Genomic DNA, 16,620 nt, shown 5'->3' on the forward strand with positions numbered 1-16,620 from the left:
GGGAGTGGGGGGGAAGATGAGGGACGGGGACGGGAGTGGGGGGGGAAGACGAGGGGGGGTGGGGGGGGGTGAGGGGGGGGGAGGTGTGGGGGTGGAGAAGGGGGGGGTGGGTGGTTGGAGGGGGGAGGGGGGGTGGGTGGTTGGGGGAGGAGAAGGGGGGGTGGGTGGTTGGGGGGGGAGAAGGGGGGGGTGGGTGGGGGGGGGAGAAGGGGTGGGGGGGAGAAGGGGGGGGGTGGGTGGGTGGGGGGGAGAAGGGGAGGTGGGTGGGGGGGGGGGGAGAAGGGGGGGTGGGTGGGGGGCGGAGAAGGGGGGGTGGGTGGGGGGGGGGAGAAGGGGGGTGGGTGGGGGGGGGGAGAAGGGGGGTGGGTGGGGGGGGGGAGAAGGGGGGTGGGTGGGGGGGGGAGAGAAGGGGGGGTGGTGGGGGGGGGAGAAGGGGGTGTGGGTGGGGGGGGAGAAGGGGGGTGGGTGGGGGGGGGGAGAAGGGGGGTGGGTGGGGGGGGGGAGAAGGGGGGGTGGGTGGGGGGGGGAGAAGGGGGGGTGGGTGGGGGGGGAGAAGGGGGGTGGGTGGGGGGGGGAGAAGGGTGGGGGGGAGAAGGGGGGGTGGGGGGGGGGAGGGTGTGGGGGGGGAGAAAGGGGTGTGTGGGGGGGGGGAGAGGGGGGGGTAGAAGGGGGGGTGGGGGGGGGAGAAGGGGGTGAGGGGATCGTGGGGGTGAGGGGATCGTGGGAGAGGGACGGGGGGTTGGGGGTGGGATGGACGTGGGAGAGGGACGGTGGGGGGGTGGAGGGACCGGTCGGAGGGAAGAGGGGGACCAAGGAAGTGGGGGGGACTCGAGACCAAGGGCACTGTGGGATTTGGAGACGGGGGAGCTGGGGCGCAACTAGTTGGGGGTAGTAGGAGGAGGGAGGTGGTGGTGTCGGAGAAGGGGCAGGAAGAAGGAAGGGACAGGGTGGTGTAAAGAGGGTGAGTGAAGGAGGTGACTAGTGCATGGAGGGTGGATGGGAGGAGAAAGGAGATGAGGGAAGGGGCAGGAAGGAGAACAAGGAATGGAAGGTGGAGGAGGAGGATGGGGAGAAGAATGAGGAGAGGGGTGAACAGGAGGGTGGAAAAGGATCCTTGCTGGATGAAAGAGAATGGGAAAGCAAGAGAAGGAATGTCAATCTGATGGGGAGGGGAATAGGGCAGGAGAGAGGGGTAAGGTGCAGGCAGAGAGGAGAGACAAGGTAAGGAGAGGATAGTGGGGTCAGGACTGTGTTGGGGTGAGGGGGGTACGGACAGGGAGAGGAGAGAAGGGTAGGGAGGGGATGGGGAGGTAAGAAGAGGGCAGGATTGGGGTGTGGGATGGAGAGAGTGTTGAGGGCAGTTTGTGAGGGTGAGATTGTGGATTTAACAGCATCACTTCCATCTCCTAGTGTGCAGGATGGCTTGGCATCAGACCTCACTCTTCTCACTAAGGAGCTATATGATTTACAGAAAGCTCAAGAGGCAGGTTTGCCTGCTGGAAGTCCACTGAAGGAGCTGATTGTGGAACAGTTTGATGAAGAGCAGATCTGGCAGGAGATCGAACTGCAGAACAATTCAGTCTTAAACTATTTCAAAGATACAGTGGCATTTTTGCAGCAGGCTGCTATTATCAGGCTGATTGAAACAGAAAATGTAGAGCTTGACAATCCTAAGGAAAAGTTTGAAAATGAGTTTACAAAACAAGATGAGACGACAAAGGGCAATGATGGAAAACAGGGAGAGTTAAAAAAACAGATGATAAAGAGAAAAGACTTCGAAAAAGGTTCAGAAACTGAAAATCTTAGTGATGAAGACTCTGAACTTAACTTTGATATTGATGAAGTTGAGAAAAAGACTAAAGTCCAGGGAAAGAGCTCGAGTTTTACTGGCAGCTCTGAAATAGATGATAAATTTTTTAGACTTGCAGAAATGGAAAATTTTTTAGAGAAATTTGAGAAGGAAGAAGAGATGCAGAAAGATGATGATGAAATTCATTATTTTGAAGATATTCCCTCTGAAGATGAAGAACTTGTCCCCAAAATAAAGACTAAAAGAAAGGTAACAACATTACCACAGTGTTCTGCCTCACTGCATGATGACCCTGAATCCTGTTCCATGACAGAGAGAAGCCCCACCCCTAACAGCACTGACCTCTGCTCTCTAACCCCTGCTCCGTAACAGCACTGATACTAGCTACCTGAACCCCCCTTGTCGATATCCCTGACCTCTGCTCCTTAACAGACCTGGCCTCCCCCTGCTCCTCAACAGCAAGGTAAATGCTGAGGATGTTTCCCCTTATAGGAGGGTCTAGGACCAAACGGCATAGTCTCAGAATAATGAAGCGCCAATTTAAGACTGAGAGAAAGAGAAATTTCTTCTGGGGGTTGAGAGTTTTTGGAAGTTGCAATAGAGAACTGTGGGAGCAGAGTTCTTTTGTATATTTAAGACTGAGGTAGATTGAGTCCCCTCCTGACCAAGAATCTTAAGATTATGGGGAAATGCAGGAAAATTGATGAGTGTCAGATCAACCATGATCCCATTGAATGGTAGAGCAGGCTCAAGGGTCTGAGCTGTCTACTCCTGTTCCTATTCCTTATGAAAGGAAACCTCGCAACGTTTACCCTGTCAAACCCACTAAGGTTCTAATACACCTCAAAGAGATTGGAATTCGCAAGAATGACATTCAGAGTAGAAGTCCAAACCTGTTCAACGTTTGTTCATACAACAATCCCTCTGTACTAAGGACTGTCCTATTGAGCCTTCTCTGAACTGCCTCCAATGAAATGATGCCTTTCCTAAAATAGGGAGACCAAAATTGATCTAAGTACTTTAGATGTGGTCTCACCAGCACCCTGCATAGTTGCAGTAAAACTTTCCAACTCCTTTGGAATAAGGGCCAATGTTCCAATAGCCTTCCTGATTTACCTTTCATGAAGGTCCTCACATCTGGCTCCCTCTCTGTCTCTACATCTGTCTCCTTCACTCTGACTCCCTCTCCCACCCTGTCTCACGCGCTATCTGTGCTGAGTGCTGCACATTGTGGACAGTCATGTTGTAAGATGAAACCAGAGTCAAATTTTTACAGATTTTTGTTGTTTGAAGAGTTCCAGAAACCTACAGTACAAGGATTTCTTTGACCCAGTTGAGGATGAGAAACCCATGGTGAAAGACAACGATGAGGAGAAAGAAAGTGTTGAGGCAGAAGATGAACCAGATGCAGAAGAATTTGAGCCGGAGGAAGAAACGGATGAGTATGTTTTCTGAGGTTGATTACCTTAACCTATAAGCCTAAAAAGCTATATCGCACTGGGTTCAGGTCTCCAATTGTTGACTCTAAACTCCCACTCCAACCTCAACCTCTGATAGTTCAAATGACTGGCAGAAACAGCGCTTTTTGGCCAATAGTTTGGTGTGCCACAGATGGAATATAAAACCTCTCAACAGGACCATCTCTCATCCTCTTCATTACCTAGGAATATAAACGTAATTTATCTGTTTCCAATGTTCCATATGATCCAGGTGACTATTGCCAGAGTTTGTTTCATCTGCCATTTCATTATTGTCTACGATTAATGCCCAATTTGTAGAGGACCAACACTCAGTTTACTTTTTTTTCCTTTTTAAATATCTAGAAATTCTCACCATTTTTATATTTCTAACTAGCTTTCATACTCAAATTCCTTCCTCCTGATTAACCTTCTAGTCATTCTGTACCATTCTTTATATTCTGATGAATCATCTGACCTGTCACTTATCATTGCACAGGTATTTTTGTTTTCCTTGAGTTTCATGCTTTCTCTAAGTTACCAACAGATGGGGAGACATCCCTTAATTTTTTTTAGTAGTAGGAATATACTTATTCTGAGTATTCAGCAATAACCCCTTAAATAGACTGTCTCTCTATTGATCTATCCATTGAAAGTAGACATATTCTTTTTACAAACTAAAGTGTATTTATTAATTAATATTGCATTAATGTGGGTTCCTTTCTGTGATCCAGAAACCAGGAGGAGATGGCTGAGTCGGAGTGTGCCCAAGAGGCCAAAGGGGCAAATCAGAAAGTTCGCTTTAACCTGCCAGATGACAGTGATGGGAAAGAATTAGCCAGTGTGACAGGAGGAAACAAACCAGAAGAGACAAAGTCAACCTTTGAGAAGCGGCAAGAAAAGGTGATTATTGGAACTACAGTGAACACATACAGGGCTTAAATCCAGCACAACATTTCAGCTTAAAGAAAGCCCTGAAAAGTATCCACTGTGTACAACACAAGATCTTGACATTGCTTCCACAAAGGAGTTATTAGGAAGATGAGCAATGGTTTTGTCAGAGAGCTGAGAAGAAAGACCAATACAACACAGGAACAGGCCTTTCAGCTTCCAAGCCAGCACTGACACATTTGCCCTTTCATACTAAAACTGTCTTTATGTGCAGGATCCATACCCCTCAATTCTCTTCCTAATCATGTATTTGTCCAGGTGTTTCCTGAATGCTGCTATTGTGCTGCCTTCCACCACCTTTTCTGGCAACACATTCCAGGCACTTACCACGCTTTGTGTGAAAAATATGCCTTGCACATCTCTTTAAAACCTCCCACCCCCCCAAACCCAAAATCTTGAACCTGTGTCCCCTCATAATTGATCTCCCCAGTCTTTCCAACCTTTCTTCACAGCTAAAATCCCCTATACCAGGCAACATCCTGGTAAACCTTTGTTGTACCCTCACCAAATCATCCAAGTTCTTCTGGGAATGTGGTGACCAGAACTCTACACAATATTGCAAGTGTGGCCTAATTAAAGTTCTATAAAGCTGCAGCATAACTTGTCTATCCTTATAAGTACTCCTTGCCCCTTCCAATGCAAGAATGCCATTGGCCTTTTTTTTTTTACAACCTTCTCTACCTATGCTGCTGCCTTCAGTGACCTGTGGATCTGCACACCTAGATCCCTTTACGTATCAATACTCCTAATGGTTCTGCCATTCACTGTATATTTTCCACTTAACCTTCCAAAATGCACCACCTCACACTTGCCTGGATTAAACTCCATCTGCCATTTTTCTGTCCATGCCTCCAACTGATCTATATCCTGCTGTATCCTCTGACAATCCTCCTCACTGTCCGCAACTCCACCAATCTTTGCATCGTTCACTAACTTACTAATTAGACCAGCTACATGTTCCTCCAAATCACTTATATAGTCCACGAACAAGATCCCAGCACTGATCTCTGTGAAACACAACTAGTCACAACCCTCTATTCCGAAAAGCACCCTTCCACCACTACCCTCCTGTGACTAAGCCAGTTCTGTATCCATCTTGCCAGCTCACCGCGATACCTTTTGATTTCACTTTTTGTACCAGTTTGCCATGAGGGACCTTGTCAAAGGCTTTACTGAAGTCCATGCAAACAACAACTGCTTTTCCCTCATCAATCATCTTCGCAACCTCTTCAAAAAAACTCAATAAAGTTAGTGAGGCATGACCTTGCTCACACGCAACCATGGTAATAAGCGCATTTGTTTCTTAATGCGTGTAGATCTTGTCCCTGAAAATCTTTTCCAATAATTTCCCTACCACAGAATGAGGCTCAGAGGCCTGTAATTTCTTGGATTATCCCTGCTACCCTTTTTATCAATAGGGCAATTGGCTCTTCTCCAGTCATCTGGGACCTCACCTGTGGCCAAAAAGGTTGTCAGTGCTCCAGCAATTTGATCTCTTGCCTTCCTCAATATTCTGGGATCGATCTCAGCAGGACCTGGGGATTTATCTACTTTAATATTTTTTAGGACGCACAATACCTCTTCCCTTTTAGTAGCAACTTGGCTTAGAAATTTGACACTCCCTTCCCTGACATCATCCTCCACCAATTCTTTCTCTTTGGTGAATACCAACATTACGTATTTGTTTAGGACCTCACCTACCACTTCTGGCTCCGTGCATAGATCCCTTACTTTGTCCTTGAGTGAGCTAACCCTTTCCCTGGTTATCCAGGTTTGAGATGGAAAACTTTGGAGAAAAATTCTGTAGATTGGGGCATGTGTGGCTAAAGGTATTAGTGCTGATAGTGGGCTGTGTGTAGTTATGGGGATAAGAATGGGAACAATGTGAAAGGATTTAGATATGATTTTAAATTTTTGGGGAAGCATAAGTGTTGTTTCAGAAATCAGGTGTTTTTCTCTCCATACATGCTGCGTGATCTGTTGAGTATTTTCAATGTTTTCTGTTTTAATTTCAGATTTTCAGCGTCCACAGTATTTTGCAGATTTAAATATTTAAAATTATGAAATGGTGTTTAAAAGTTTGGAAACACTGGAAAGAGTAGATACAAGCAAACTATTATGTCTGATTGAAGAATGTGCCTTTGAGATTAACCATCAAGATATCTGGACAGAGAATAACACAATCATTTTTACTCTGGGTTTGGAGGTTGTGGAGTTAGTAATTGAAGCGTGATGTTCAGATTAGTGGCTAAAGGAACCGAAGGATGGTATACAGTTAGAATACAGATTGCTGCTTACTGTCCTGTCAATGTGAAATGTTTAGGTAGAATTACTAATCTCCATCCTGTGACCTTCACATAATGTAATTCGCTGGTAACCAGCATGGTGTTGTTTTGTTTCCAATAGCTGAATGCTCAAATCCAACAACTGGAAATGTCTGCCTTGGAGCAGAAGCCTTGGCAGCTTCTGGGAGAGGTCAATGCCCAGATACGACCAGAGAACAGCCTGCTGGAGGAGGACCTCCAGTTTGACCATGCAGTTAGAAAAGGTAAGCCTTACCTCCACACAATAACTTTGAAATGATGGGGACTGGGAGGGTGTTCATTCAGACATAATTATGTTGTTGGCATGTTTATATGCATGTGTCATGAGCAAAACTTAACTATGTTATTGAAAAATAATTACTGTCGATGCTGGAAATCTGAAATTAAAATGAAAATGCACAGCAGGTCAGATAGCATGTATGCCAAGAAAAACAGTTTTAGGTCAGCAACCTTTCATCAAAGTTCATAAATCTGATGATGAATCGTTGACCTGAAATGTTGAGCTGTGTTGTAGTTAACTTTATATTGAGTTTGTGCTCCTTTCCATATCTATTCTCAGCTCCAGTTATCACTGAGGAGACGACACTTAAACTAGAGGATGTTATTATTCAGAGGATTAAAGACCAGGTCAGTGAAAGTCTTTGTAGTACCTCCTGGATCAACGTTTCTGTTAGGTTTGTCGATTTTCCCCAGGTACTGTCAGCAAACATTTGTGAAGTTAGAGCCAGTTGTTTGTGCCATACAGCATGGTGTGACTAGCAACTAATCGTTTGGAACATTTTAACTGTGAATATTGGTGCCTAATTGCACAGGCAGCTTGTGCATACCAAGTATGATTTATTCACATTTCAACTGCTGGAGTGCCACCAATACAAAATTTAAATCAAACATAAAATAACAGCAAATTAGATTAACAGTACAGGTAGTTCTCCTATGATACTGTAATTGCATTCCCAAGCAACACTGTGTTATAGAAAATCATGCAATAGAAATAATGGGGCTATGGCGAGAAACAGGATTGGAGCAAACCACCAAAAATGAGTAAAAATCTAAACAAAAGTAGTAGTTTGCCTAACCCAAACAATAGCACAATCTAAGTAAATTTTGAGCTGTTGTACTGTATAGTGCAGTTCATCAGAATCTTCAACTGATTGGCATTTACACCTGCTGGCTGCACTGCATTCTCAGCGATCTTCAGATCCCATCCAATAATAACACTGCACAAGTCAGATCCAGAATGAAACCTCCCTTGATAGATCATGGGCTGAATCTTAATTTCTTTCACTAGGTGTCAGTTTGTCAAGTATTTTGGAGGGTTTCACAAAGTCTATCAACTTATTTTACAAAACCTGCTTGATTTATTACCTACCCTGCCCTTTGGTGCTCCTCTCTCACACTCTAGCACCATCATCCCATGTGCCATTACCAAAACAACTGACCACTTCCTGGATATCCCAGAATTGACCAACATGCGTGGTGCACCCAGACAAGAGCTGTCAGTCCGGAGCTGCCCTGCATGGTTTCTGACATTGGCCCTAGATGTGGCAGACAGTGGAAAATTCATGCCTCTCTTTGTGAGCCTGGAGATGCTGCTCCTGGGGATGGGGTGATACAGAGTCAGGTATCTCCCAGACCAACAGAGGATGCCATTCTACTGAAACCATGCCAACCTGGATCAGGATAACTGTCCAGGCTAGTGCAGTCTCGATCAACTGAAGGAATGCATAGAATGTAGAAAGAAGATCAATGATCTTCTCCACTCGGCCAATGAATTGCCACCATCTTCTCTTTCATACCTCATGCTCACACACTCACTCTCTCTTTCTCTACTATTGTACCCACTATTTCCTGTAACATCTTCCCTGCTCACTCTCATCCTCGCTACCAACTGACCCTGACTAACCCTGAATCTCTTCTTCGCAGCCTACTTGCTCACTGTGCAGTGTTTCCTGAGTCTGACCACCCTGAGCAGCTGACTGACCATGTCCAAGCCCCTGTACTGGTATTATTTTGCAGTTGGTTATCATAATGATTAGTCACTGAAACAAGATTCACCTGAGTCTACAGATATTCTTTAACATCTAAACATATTTTTTAAACAAAAAAAAATTAAAAAGCTCTTCATACAAACAACAAAGCCAAGTTTCAAGCTACCCCTCAACACTCCTTTTACTGTTAGTCAATTCAAGTGAAATTTTAACTCTCAAATCTCAACTCAAGTTTTTAGATTAACAGGATGCTCCCAGCTTCTTGTCCTCGGGCTGTAGAAACATTTTCACAATGCTTTTTCAAGTCCACTAGCGCAAACATTTCATAATACCTTTCACAAAGCTCTTTATGAGAAATGCACAAGCCAACTGATTATGTGATACCAACACAGAGTTCAGTCTTGCGCACACTGTGACACCTAGTGCTGGGAATGAGAAATGTGTTAACAGCAAACAAGACAGGGGACGAAACGTTTGCAACAAAAACTTCCAGCTCGGCGAACAGAACCACAGCAGCAAACAAGAGTTTGCTTTATTAAAAAAAAGTTGGCAATTCACAAATCATGTTACAGATAAATCACTTTTAATAAACATGCATTATAGGAGAACTACCTGTACAACAATGTGGAAAACACAAACTGAAAATGTAAATAATAGAATAAATTAATAAAATTTCAAGAATGGAAGTGGAGTTTTTGAAGTGGGATTAATGTTTCACATATATGTAAAATTTATGATGAAGTATGCTTTAAATGCTGCAGTTGCCCAAGTAAACATTGACGTTTCTCATCCTGAGATGTGGGTGGCATGTTTGTGTAATTAATTCAAAATATGACACTTAATTTGCAAGAGCAGAGAGATGGAGAAAGTGTTCATAGAGCTGTTCAAAATTATCAACAGGACAGCAAAAACCAATACAAATTAAATTATTTCATTTGTCAGAAAATCAAAGGTGAGCCCATTGCTGGAAAGGAATGTTTTGTTATGTGGCTGACATTTGGTGTAATAATTTAATACTCCTTGCTGTAGTTAAAGATGAGGTAAGAAGAAAGGAAAATGCAAATGTGGAAAATTAGTCCAGAGAGAAGCCTATATGTTTAGGGATAAAATATCTGTCCACCAATCAGAAATATCAAAATCCTTAGCGAGTTTTGAGAAGATTTGTAGCTCGGGTTGAGGTTTTGGATGTGGGTTTGCTCGCTGAGCTGAAAGGTTCATTTCCAGACGTTTCGTTACCTTACTAGGTAACATCTTCTGTGGACCTAAGGTGAAGCAATGCTGAATATCAAAATCCTAGAACAAGTATTAGGGGGACTAGTGGGCCAGTGAGAGTGTGAAGGAAGGAATATGGTCCACAAACAGAACAGTTTGACAGGACTTGGAGCTGTGACAGGAGATTCCCCTCCCAAATGTTCAGTCCCACTTTGCTTTGTGGATTCATATGTATGTTCAGCATTTTCTGCTTCAACTAAGATTGATGAGATGAATATTTGGAATTGGTACATTTAGTCTCCTTCGAACAATCAATTTTCCACAATGTTGTTCCTGAATGATTTACAGCCATGGGATAATTGGTTGGGTTTGGTTCTCTGCACTGTTTTCTTTTATAAGTTCTTAATTGGCAACTATTTAATGTACAGCGATCAGGTATTGATGGGTAAGCATCATGTGCCATGTGTTACAGGCTTGGGATGATGTTGTACGTAAGGAAAAACCAAAAGAAGAGGCCTTTGAATATAAAAAGAGACTCACCTTGGACCATGAGAAAAGCAAACTGAGCCTGGCTGAAGTTTATGAGCAGGAATATTTAAAGCAAACTCAGGTAATAATCTTGGATAACCTTTGGGGTTAATTGAATTTGAAGAGGAGTTCAGTTTTTAATATCTATGTTAGACACCGGAAAACTTGAAACAGGATACAGTACCTGGTTCAGTGTTGATGTCAAGCATTATTAACACTCTGGCAACAGTCACTCAGGAGAAACAGTGGCATTGCAGTTAATATCATTAGACAAATAATAACAGATCCAGACTGATAACCTGGAGACATAGGTTCAGATCTCACAATGGAAACTTGTGAAATTCACATTAATTAGTTTGAGGTATAAAGATAGTCTCGGTTATGGTGACCAAGACAACTGTCATGAGTGGTTATAAAATCCCATCTGGTTCACTAATGTCATTTGGGGAAGGAAATCTGCCATACTTATCTGGCTGGCCGACAAGTGACCCCAGAAACACAGCAATGTGTTTGACTCTTAACTGCTTCTAAAATAGTCAGGAACCTGCTCAGTTCAAGGACAATGAGAGATGGGCAACAACCATTCCAACTGATACCCACATCCTATGAAAGAATGAAGAAAAAAGAGCTTTCTGATTGGTCTCACCACACCTAAATGTTCATGTGTGTAACAGACAGAAATGATTCCAATGAGACTGTCCCCAAAAAAGTCAGCACCTTTAGGTATTGATCTCCCCCCGTGAGAGTGAACACCATCAGGACCTGCTGTCCCGGTGCAAGTGAGGACATTGTGAGTAAACTGAGATCACAGGCTAGGCCATTTTGGTGTGAGAGATTACATAGCTGGGATTACATATGTGACAGACTTTTAATTAAACTCTTGCAATCGCAGCAAATATCTGAAGTGGAGGAAAATGTGCAGCATGCTGAGATCCAGAGGTTGATGGATTCCCTTTTCCTTAAACTGGATGCACTTTCAAACTTCCATTTCACACCCAAACCGGTGAGTAAAAGAAACGCAAAATTAGAGTCAAGCATGGTCTGCATGACTGTACCACTATGTGTATGGCCTCTGTCTACTCTCAGACTATACTAGCACCCACTGGATAGTCATTTCCTCTGATGCATTGTTTGATATATGATATTCACTATACTGGAACTGCTGGCTGCTGGAACAATCAGATCAGCTGCATTTCTGTACCATGTTGATTTAACTGATTCCAACAAGGTGAAACCAAAGGTGAACCGCAATGTGCTTCAGTCCCCATTACCTGCTCTGACCTCTGCTGGAATACAGGGTTGGAAATCCCTCATGTAAGGTTCACCCAGTAAGAATGATCACTGGATGTGGGTGACCATGCAAGCAATTTTGAGATCTATAGCATACTAATTTCAGGTCTTCAGGAGAGAAAACTCTCAAACAAAACTATTAAAATAATAAGCACACACTCCCTCAGTGCTGGCGTAGAATTGAAAGTTTTGGATTCAGACACCAAAAGATAAATGTCTACAATTCAACCACTGACTTTTTCTTTGATATTTAAATCTTGTGATTTGTGTAATTGACTACACTTGCTATCTAGGTGCAGTCTATTTGTGATCCTGTCACGTTTATCCTCGGGGCAGGTTTACATCACCCCATAGCACTCTGACTGGGATTTGTGAGGTGCAAAAATCAGTATCTGCCACATCCAGAGGAAAAGTCATGCTGCGAGCAGCTCTCACTCACTAATCATTGAACTGAATCACCTTGGCTGTCAATTGGGGAGGAAGAACAAAATGTTTAAACTGTGCCAGCTTTTAACAAAGTTTTTTTTTCTTTTGCCAGCCCATGCCTGAAGTGAAGGTGGTCTCTAACCTGCCTTCTATTTGTTTGGAGGAGGTGGCACCAGTGAATGTTAGTGATGCCACTCTGCTAGCACCAGAAGAAATCAAGGTAAGAGGTAAAAGAGGGAGATAGGATAAATCCCAACAGTTCTAAGGCTCTCCCTGGAATGGCACTGAGCCCCACTTTGCCCAATCCATTTTAACTGATAACCGTTAGGAAAGGGTTGCAACATCAGCCTCTTTGCTTATGATTTTAAAGGTGAACTCAAGCTTGGACTTCTACTGTTGGCCATATTGGTGATACCATGGATAAGAACGGGATCATGATCATGCTGACTACAAAGCTACTCGTAGTTCAGATTCAACACATTTGACTGGCTATGCTGAAGCATCAGTGAGGCTGAAAGAGAGTGTGATGACAGGAGGCTGAAGAGTTTTGCAAGAACATTGGTTTATTTTTTGTGCTGTCTGGCCTGATAATTGCAGGAGAAGGGTCGAGCTGGGGAGATCCAGGGAGTCACAGAAAAGACAGCAACGGACAAGAAACGAGAGAGAAGGAAGAAGAAGAAACTGAAGCGTCTCCGACTGAAGGAGAAGGAAGCACGTCAGAAAGTGGTGGAGAAGTTGAATGTGAAGCTGAGTAATAAACAAGTAAAGGAAAAGAATGCTGAAAAATTGAGAAAATTGACCTGGGAAGGAAAGGCAACACTGCTGAAGGTGAGCACTGTTATGGGTTGATTAATGTCTGGTGTAGGCAGCGGTGTGATGAGACTGTTTAATGTGTGTCTCACTGAATGGGAAATGGAGAGATTAAGTTAATTTGACCACGTTTTATGTCCTTTCAATGGTTGCTTCCTCTGGCATATAATTACCATAAATTCCATTATTCCTATTCACAGCAAATGTTTCCTTTACAGAATGTTCAGACCAGTTTCCTTCCATGTACTGCATCGAAATTTCAAACACTCTTCCCATTAGAATAAAAGCAAAATACTGTGGATGCTGTAACTTTGAAATAAATTCAGGAAAAAGTTATTCTAATTTGAAAAATTAACTCCAGTTAACTCCGTTTTACTCCACAGATTCTGCCAAACCTTTTGAGTTCCTTCAGCATTCTCTTAATTCATGTCATTCAATTTGTATCCATTCACGCTCAAAATCTCTGTACAGCAGTTTCAGAGAAGCACTTAGAGTCATAGAGATGTACAGCATGGAAACTGACCCTTCGGTCCAACCCGTCCATGACGACCAGATATCCCAACCCAATCTAGTCCCACCTGTCAGCACGCGGCCCATATCCCTTCTGACAGAAAATACACAGCAGTTCTGTCACCATCTGAGAGAAAAGATAGTTCAATTTTATGATTGAGTCATTGTATAGAGCAAGCCGCAAGGCTGCAGTTGAAGAACAAAGCAGTTTCTGCCCAGTTTGTTGAAGAACAAAGGTTTCCAGCATCTGCAGTCATTGTTTTTACCTCATTGTATAGAGGCCATCTGAATGGCAAGGAGAAAGTGAGGTCTGCAGATGCTGGAGATCAAAGTTGAAACTTTATTGCTGGAACAGCACAGCAGGTCAGGCAGCATCCAGGGAACAGGAGATTCGACGTTTCGGGCACAGGCCCTTCTTCAGGAATGAGCAGAGAGTGTTCAGCAGGAGAAGATAAAAGGTAGGGAGGAGGGACTTGGAGGAGGGGCGTTGGAAATGTGATAGGTGGAAAGAGGTCAAGGTGAGGGTGATAGGTCGGAGTAGGATGGAGGCGGAGAGGTCAAGAAGAAGACTGCAGGTCAGGAAGGCGGTGCCGGGCTGGAGGGATCCGGCTGAGACAAGGTGGGGGGAGGGGGGATGAAGAAACTGGTGAAGTCCAAGTTCATCCCCTGCGGTTGGAGGGTTCCCAGTCGGAAGATAAGAGCACCTCTGGGCCACCCGGACGAACCAACCCAACCAACCTGTAGCACAGCATTTCAACTCCCCCTCCCACTCCACCGAGGATATGCAGGTCATTGGACCCATCCACCGCCAAACCACAACAACCCGACGGTCGGAGGAGGAGCGTCTTATCTTCCGACTGGGAACCCTCCAACCGCAGGGGATGAACTTGGACTTCACCAGTTTCTTCATCCCCCCTCCCCCCACCTTGTCTCAGCCGGATCCCTCCAGCCCGGCACCGCCTTCCTGACCTGCAGTCTTCTTCTTGACCTCTCCGCCTCCACCTTATCTGACCTATCACCCTCACCTTGACCTCTTTCCACCTATCACATTTCCAACGCCCCTCCTCCAAGTCCCTCCTCCCTACCTTTTATCTTCTCCTGCTGAACACTCTCTGCTCATTCCTGAAGAAGGGCCTGTGCCCGAAACGTCGAATCTCCTGTTCCCTGGATGCTGCCTGACCTGCTGTGCTGTTCCAGCAATAAAGTTTCAACATCTGAATGGCAAGCCTATCCTTTTTGACTTGTGTGTTTCCAACATTCTCTCTCATGCTTGGTTCAATTCAATTATATCATATCTCTTTGTAGTACCTCTAAGTTTTGTATATATCTTATCACTTCAAAGTCTGTGAGAAGATTTGTACCTCGGGTGCTCGTTGTTGTGGTTCTGTTCGCCGAGCTGGGAATTTGTGTTGCAGATGTTTCGTCCCCTGTCTAGGTGACATCCTCAGTGCTTAGGAGCCTCCTGTGAAGCGCCTCTGTGATCTTTCCTCCGGCATTTGTAGTGGTTTGAATCTGCCGCTTGCGGTTGTCAGTTCCAGCTGTCCGTTGCAGTGGCCGGTATATTGAGTCCAGGTCAATGTGCATATTGATTGAATCTGTGGATGAGTGCCATGCCTCTAGGAATTCTGAACAGCCAGGGAATTCCTAGAGGCATGGCACTCATCCACAGATTCAATCAATAAGCACATCAATCTGGACCCAATATACCGGCCACTGCAACGGACAGTTGGAACTGACAACCGGAAGCGACAAATTCAAACCACTACAAATGCCGGAGGAAAGATCACAGAAGCGCTTCACAGGAGGCTCCTAAGCACTGAGGATGTCACCTAAACAGGGGACGAAACATCTGCAACACAAATTTCCAGCTCGGCGAACAGAACCATAACATATCTTCTCACTTAATGATCATTTACCATGTTATCTACTTTAGTAAAGTCTCTCCTTTTGATACTGCCTGAAACATCAGTACCCCAAAAAGAGCCCCCAGTTTATTGCAGTAGATTTTATATGCAGCACTGTGGAGAATTTTGTAATCTTCTTGCCTTTGATTTCCCATATAATTCACTATATTGCAGGGGTGGTGTCAGAAAGCTAAAATTTCTATTATAAAAGTGAATTTCTACCTAATTTTTTGTTTTTAACCATTTAAAAGGATGAAGGGAAAGACAAAACTCTACGCTCGTCAAAGGCCTTTTTCTCCCAGTTACAAGATCAAGTAAAAGCTGATCTGAGAGGAGCCAAGATGAAAGCCAACAAGCAAAACAAACAAAGAGCTCTATCGACAAGCAAGCTGAAACTTTAACGCCATGCCCTTCAACTCCTTTACACAGATACTTATCTGCATTTTGTACCTACTTATAACTGTACATAAGAGCATTCCAGAATCATCTTTAATTTAAAACATGACAGTTTCTAAATAAAAGAGTTTTCTTTTATGCTGTATGGAGGTCTCTTTTTCACCTGTGTCACAAATGTTGGATAATACCTTTTGCTGGTTGCAGTAAACACCAAAATATCAAGAGTAAACAAAAGCTCTAAAAGTATAGATGGCTCAGTGGTTAGCACTGCTGCCTCACAGCACCAGACACCTAGGTTCAATTCTGGCCTCGGGCAACTGTCTGTGTGGAGTTTGCACATTCTCCCTGCGTCTGTGTGGGTTTCCTCTGGGTGCTCCGGTTTTCTCTCACAGTCCAAAGATGTGCAGGTCAGGTGAATTGGCCTTGCTAAATTGCCCACAGTGTTAGGTGCATTAGTCAGAGGGAAATGGATCTGGGTGGGTTACTTTTTGAAGAAGGGCTTATGCCCGAAACGTCGATTCTCCTGTTCCCTGGATGCTGCCTGACCTGCTGCGCTTTTCCAGCAACAAATTTCCAGCTCTGATCTCCAGCATCTGCAGACCTCACTTTCTCCTTACTTTTTGAAGGGTCAGTGTGGACTTGTTGGGCTGAAGGGCCTGTTTCCACCCTGTAGGGAATCTAATCTAGAACATAGAAGAATACAGCGCAGTACAGGCCCTTCGGCCCTCGATGTTGTGCCGATCCAAGCCCACCTAACCTACACTAGCCCACTATCCTCCATATGCCTATCCAATGCCCGCTTAAATGCCCATAATGAGGGAGAGTCCACCACTGCTACTGGCAGGGCATTCCATGAACTCACGACTCGCTGAGTAAAGAACCTACCCCTAACATCTGTCCTATACCTACCCCCCCTTAATTTAAAGCTATGCCCCCTTGTAATAGCTGACTCCATATGAGGAAAAAGATTCTCACTGTCGACCCTATCTAAACCCCTAATCATCTTATACACCT

At 44.3% G+C, this 16,620-nt stretch overlaps 1 protein-coding gene across 1 annotated transcript in view; it reads left to right on the plus strand.

Annotated features, from left to right (window-relative positions):
• Nucleotides 1-15,751, plus strand: part of mphosph10 (M-phase phosphoprotein 10 (U3 small nucleolar ribonucleoprotein)) — a 31,820-nt gene extending 16,069 nt beyond the window's left edge. Inside the window, exons 2-11 of the mRNA XM_087981946.1 lie at nucleotides 1,411-2,059; nucleotides 3,104-3,252; nucleotides 4,002-4,170; nucleotides 6,625-6,766; nucleotides 7,102-7,169; nucleotides 10,215-10,352; nucleotides 11,163-11,273; nucleotides 12,099-12,206; nucleotides 12,584-12,814; nucleotides 15,462-15,751. Of these exons, the coding sequence (XP_087838072.1) occupies nucleotides 1,411-2,059; nucleotides 3,104-3,252; nucleotides 4,002-4,170; nucleotides 6,625-6,766; nucleotides 7,102-7,169; nucleotides 10,215-10,352; nucleotides 11,163-11,273; nucleotides 12,099-12,206; nucleotides 12,584-12,814; nucleotides 15,462-15,611 (1,915 nt within the window). The 3' untranslated portion in view covers nucleotides 15,612-15,751. The remainder of the gene's footprint in view (nucleotides 1-1,410; nucleotides 2,060-3,103; nucleotides 3,253-4,001; nucleotides 4,171-6,624; nucleotides 6,767-7,101; nucleotides 7,170-10,214; nucleotides 10,353-11,162; nucleotides 11,274-12,098; nucleotides 12,207-12,583; nucleotides 12,815-15,461) is intronic.
• The last annotated feature ends 869 nt before the right edge of the window (nucleotides 15,752-16,620 follow it).

The sequence above is a fragment of the Chiloscyllium plagiosum genome, unplaced genomic scaffold (assembly GCF_037043375.1).
Source record: "Chiloscyllium plagiosum isolate Xiang-an unplaced genomic scaffold, Cpla_swu_hap1 HiC_scaffold_42, whole genome shotgun sequence".
Lineage (NCBI taxonomy): Eukaryota > Metazoa > Chordata > Chondrichthyes > Orectolobiformes > Hemiscylliidae > Chiloscyllium > Chiloscyllium plagiosum.